At 32.6% G+C, this 5,342-nt stretch overlaps 1 protein-coding gene across 1 annotated transcript; it reads left to right on the top strand.

Annotated features, from left to right (window-relative positions):
- The first annotated feature begins 445 nt into the window (after positions 1 to 445).
- LOC120351390 (SAGA complex subunit spt3-like) lies at positions 446 to 4,250 on the top strand. The gene is made up of 2 exons (XM_039428446.1): positions 446 to 846; positions 3,761 to 4,250. Exons 1-2 carry the CDS (start codon positions 777 to 779, stop codon positions 3,991 to 3,993), a joined length of 303 nt encoding a protein of 100 aa, XP_039284380.1. The 5' UTR covers positions 446 to 776; the 3' UTR covers positions 3,994 to 4,250.
- Positions 4,251 to 5,342: the final 1,092 nt, after the last annotated feature.

Below are 5,342 nucleotides of genomic sequence, written 5' to 3'. Positions count from 1 at the left end.
ATTTTTTTTTTATAGGCGCAGGTCCGGTATATAGGAAGTCCTGATGATAGACAAGGATAGAAACACAATATTGTCAATCGTACCTGCCATCCTCACTATACCTCAGATGATACATACGGTTTGGTGAGGTCCACGTTATAATGACAGATATAGAGATAGAAGAATAGCGATGCCAATTCTCTGCATTAGTTAATTATATTTCTACACTGTCAAAAACATAATTGGCATTGTTTTGGACCTAGAAAATATTTATTTAGTATTTATTTGAATAGGTAAAAGGATAGTACCACCGGCTTTGTCGAACGATAGACAAGGATAGCAAAAACAAAGTTGATCAAATACTGTCATTATAACGTGGACCTCACTATAGCCGTAACGGTGACCGTTACCTACTGGTACTCGTTCTATTTGGCTACGATTATTTACTCATTGTGTTTGAAATTGAGGTTATGTGGTCTTCATTCCTACCCGCAGGCGCAGAAGTACTTTCATTTCATAGTTTTCTAGTTTCTACTTTTGATTTGAATAGATTTTTGTAATATGAACAAAAACGTGTAGTTTATCCGTTTATTGATAATGGTTCTATTTTCCAGATTAATAGCGGTTAACTCTTCTTCCATTGCTTAATTTTTAGAAGTGATTAATCAAACTCTCTCATATATATCTTTACTCACGATAGATTAGAGTAATAATAACATTAAATTACTTACCAGTCTTGCTTTTATTCTGAACGTAAACAACAACTTTTCAAGTTCCAGTCCACTTCCAAAGAAAAGATGTCATCAAGCTCGACTTTACCAGTCAAGTCGGAATCCAAACTGCCGGCAAATGCTTCACTTGCAGAAGGTTAGTAGGCCTAAATAAGATATAAGATTCTCCCGACAGTTGAGGGTGCACTTTAGTATAATTATATGAGCCGTAGAATCTAACAATAAAACCTACCATTTAGTACAGTTATTAAGATGTAATAGAGGGGAACGTTTGAGAGACTATTTTAGACCCCGCAGTTTTGTTAAGGGTAGTGAGTAGGTAAACATATCTTGGGAACAATGTGCTTAACCGACATGACTAACCATTAGATAGTGTAGCTTGATAAATTTCCTACTAGTTTTGTCCACGTTATAATGATAGTGGTAAAGGAACCAGTAGCTGACACAATCAAGCTTAATATCAATTAATTTTTGACTGAAATTGGAAAAACATCTCATCAATCACATTTTCAGTGTTTTTTTTTTTCAATAATAAGTCTACATCAAAAAAGAAATGTAATAAAATATTTTGATATCGATATTTTTTTTTTCAAATACAAAACAATTTCACCAATAGCTGACACCCCCATTCTTGACAACCTTCAGTAGCTGACATAAGTTACCTCCATACCATTAGCTGACACTATATCAATTGCTGTATCTCACATTCATGTAAGCTGATAAATAAGTTAATTTTATTGTAAATTTCATATTTTCAATAAATACAACTATTCATATCATCATTATTATATGGGAAATATTAACCAATAGAATTGAAATGAATATGTATGTGAAATCACTCTTCGTCATGAGTTATTATTGATGAAATTAGCATTATTTGATTTTTAAATACAGATCCCAGATGCTGACACAGTGTGAATATGCTAAAAAGTAACTCCAGTAGGTTGACATCCCCTAATCGACATAAAAACAAACGACAACTATTCAATGAGTCAGAAAATGATTGAATAGATCATATTAAGATGTTCTAACATCAATTTTGTTTCAAAATAATGATTACTTCATATTCCACTGTTTTATAATACAGTTAGGGCCTACCTTGAAATTTTCTCAAGAAACTCCTTAGATGATCATTAGACTAATTATTGGATGATTTTCTAGAGTTTTTAGATAGATACCACAATCTCATATACTGGTTCGCCGCCAAAAGTGATGTTCAGCATGTGTACAGTAAAATATTATCAAAAACATACTACAAAATCATTCTGGAAGGTTGTAGTCATTGGAATGATCAATATTTACTTAAGAATAAGAATAATAAGAAAGTGTGTCAGCTTCTGGTTTTAGCCTATTTGATTTACAATGGTGCTGCTATCCTTTCCTCTCATTCAACAAAGCAGATTGCGCTTTATAGCTTTGCAATGTTGTCAGTTTGCCACAAAAATAGTTATAACTTAAATTTTTTACTGTTGACAGCGCTAGTTAGTAATAACATTGATTTGATAGCTTAGATTACTCTTATAAAAAGTTGTTTGTGGTAGACAAACATTTCTTTCAATATTATAACCTCTATACCTTTTCTATAATAATAATAATATTATCTTTTATTTTTGCTTGTGAATAACTGAGTACCGTATGTTTCACAGTCGTCATAATAAAAATAACATTTACAATAGCGACACAATAAAAATTATTCCTGAACAAAGGTTTGCTCTTTATTACTAGTAATGCTCAAAGCATTTCTCGACCTCGTATTATAGCCATGAAGATCAGATCATCTTGTCAACGAAGCTTTATATTTAAACCTATAGAGTGATTCATTCACTCAAGTATCTTACCTTATATACAAGCAGGGAAGAGTAAGAATGCTTGCTTCTCGAAACAGTTGTCAGCTTGGCGTTCTAGTAGGTTTCCCAAGCATTATCCTGAATACTCACTTTTTTCCCTTAATACTCTTATAATTTCAGCTGAACTACCCCAAAATATCAAGCCATATGTTAGCAGAGGCTGGAAGTAACCGTAATAATCAGAGAATATCACATTCTGGTTCATACTTTTTGTCAATCTTGAGATGACAAATGTCGTTTCACTACCTCGTTAACATGATTCTTCCATCTCAACCAAGAGTCAACATTGATCCCCAAAAAGCTACAAACATCTGTAGAGCCGATTTCTTCTGTGTCCAACTGGAAATCCACAAAATTTTACATTACAGGACGGATAGAAATACTTATAAAAAATCCTTCTGGATGTTCACCTTCAGTTTATTAGCTCTGCACCGAACTCCGATGCATCCCAGAACATCATTTCGCTGTCGTTTTAGTTCTTGCTGGTCATTCTCAACAATATAATTATATATGTCGTATGGATAAACAGTGGCAAAAAATAAAACAATGTGAATAAACTGTGTAAGTTTGCATCCTCAGCAAAGAGAACGCTGCTTGCAGGAGGTATATTCCTGGGAACGCTGCTTGCAGGAGGTATATTCCTGGGAAGGTCATTTATATAAAGTGAAAACAATGTTGAGCCCTGTGATACTGCTCTGCTCAAGTGAAAAATGTTCGATCTATATTCATGATTATGATTTTCTGTTTTCCATCCTCTGTGTTTTCTGTCAACTGCAATCTATCGGTTTTAAATGATTTCAACTACTTGAATGCTGATCCTCTAAATCTATAATATCAATCTTATCTAACAGGATATCGTGATCTATACTATCAAATTCCTTTTGGAAATTGATAAAAATACCCAAGCCTTCTTATTAGCATCCAGTGATTGATGTATTCTGAACAAAAAGTCATCTATATTCTTAATATAAGCTTATTTCAAATCCTTTTGTCAAATTTCTCAACTAAAACTATACTGTAGCTAATTTACTTTATTGGAAACATTCCACTGTTCCGCTATCTTTTATCAGATCAAGGTATCATCTTTAGATAAAATTCCTCATAGTATCTACCTTGTTTCTTCTTATAGCTTTTGAACAAATATTTCATTTGGCAAAAGTTTTATGATTTTTGAACTTTTATTATCTTATTGTTTTTTTTCAGTCATACATGGCATGCTATTTGGACTGGGAGATTGCAGTAAGCCTCTTCTTACAACTGCAAAAATGATTGAAACCCTGCTACTTCAACAAATGGCAGTTCTCCTTGATCAAGTTGAAGAAATAGCAATGAGACGAGACTCTTCAAAGATAGAAATGCAAGATATTGTTTTTGTCATGAGGAAAGATAAAGCTAAGCTGACCAGACTTTTGAATATTATAGGTTCGTATACATAAGAATAAACCATTTCATTTGTAATTTTATATAAGCTTAATAATCTTCACTTTCTTTAGGATTAAAAATGATTATTTTTCTATTACAGACTGTGACATTAAGGTTATTTATAGAAGACTCTGTAATATATGGGCCGCGGGATGACACCAACATACCACATTGCCAACTAGATATTTTGTTAGGGATGGTCAAGACGAGTTCCAATTTTTTTAATATTGGTGTCAATTTTGAAATATTGGCTGAAAAATAAAGGAAAGTTGATTCTAATTTCTGAATAAGGTTTTTAAATTTTATCTGATCAGTGGCTCCAATAAAGGGTACTTGAATTGGAGAACAAGTTTAAAGTTTGCTACTTTAATAGTTGTTCTCCTAAAACTGTTGAAAATCATTTTCTGGGTTCTAAATAGCAGAATAGGTGATAGGTAATGAAATTTTTTGATTAATTTCATAGAGAAAACTGTTTTAAAAAAATAGTTAAGCCACTTGATTGCATGAACTTAGCTACTTCTCTTTATTTGAATATTCAGCAGAATAAAAGAAAATAACTAATAAGTACGGAATAGAAGATTAATGTTATTGTACAATTTAGTATTTAGTTACAACATTAGGCCACAGTACTGAATAATATCAGGTCATAAACTATGTAACCTAGATCTCACTAGGCGTCCAATTTTCAATTGTATAAATCAATCGGATAAACCAAAAAAGGCAAAAACCACAGTTTTTAAAACGTGTTTATTACAGTTGTGTTGCCTAATGTTAGAGGTCCAAGTCTGGTTATAAGTAGGTACAATAATAGTCCAGTCACTTTATACATTGGTGCTTTCTATATAAATTGTAGTTCTGATTTCTTAATATAATATTGGATATTATAAGAGAAGATTTGCATGCAAAATATTCTTGTGCTAGATACATAGTGGCCCAAAAACCTTGTATTTTCGGTTCATTTACCAGTTTTTAGCCATTTCCGCCAAATCCAGACATCGGATGGAAAAATTATTCTCCCCCACTTTTTACTTTCCTTGCCCTATTACCATAGGTAAGGAAAGTATTGTTTTCCTAAAAAATTTAAGGTACCCTAATTTCATGTGTTCTATATGTTTCAAGGTCCCCTGAATCCAAAAAAGTGGTTTTTGGGTGTTGGTCTGTGTGTGTGTGTGTGGGTGTGTGTGTGTGTGTGTGTCTGTGAACACGATAACTCCATTCCTAATTAACCGATTGACTTGAAATTTTAAACTTAAGGTCCTTATACCATGAGGATCTGACATTAAGAAATTCAATTCAAAATGGCGGATAATCACTAAAAAACCATGTTTTTCACGGTTTTCTCGAAAACGGCTCTAACGATTTT

The sequence above is a fragment of the Nilaparvata lugens genome, chromosome 5 (genome assembly GCF_014356525.2).
Source record: "Nilaparvata lugens isolate BPH chromosome 5, ASM1435652v1, whole genome shotgun sequence".
NCBI lineage: Eukaryota > Metazoa > Arthropoda > Insecta > Hemiptera > Delphacidae > Nilaparvata > Nilaparvata lugens.
The sequence above is the reverse complement of the archived record's forward strand: the minus strand, read 5'-3'. Positions and strand labels throughout refer to the sequence as shown.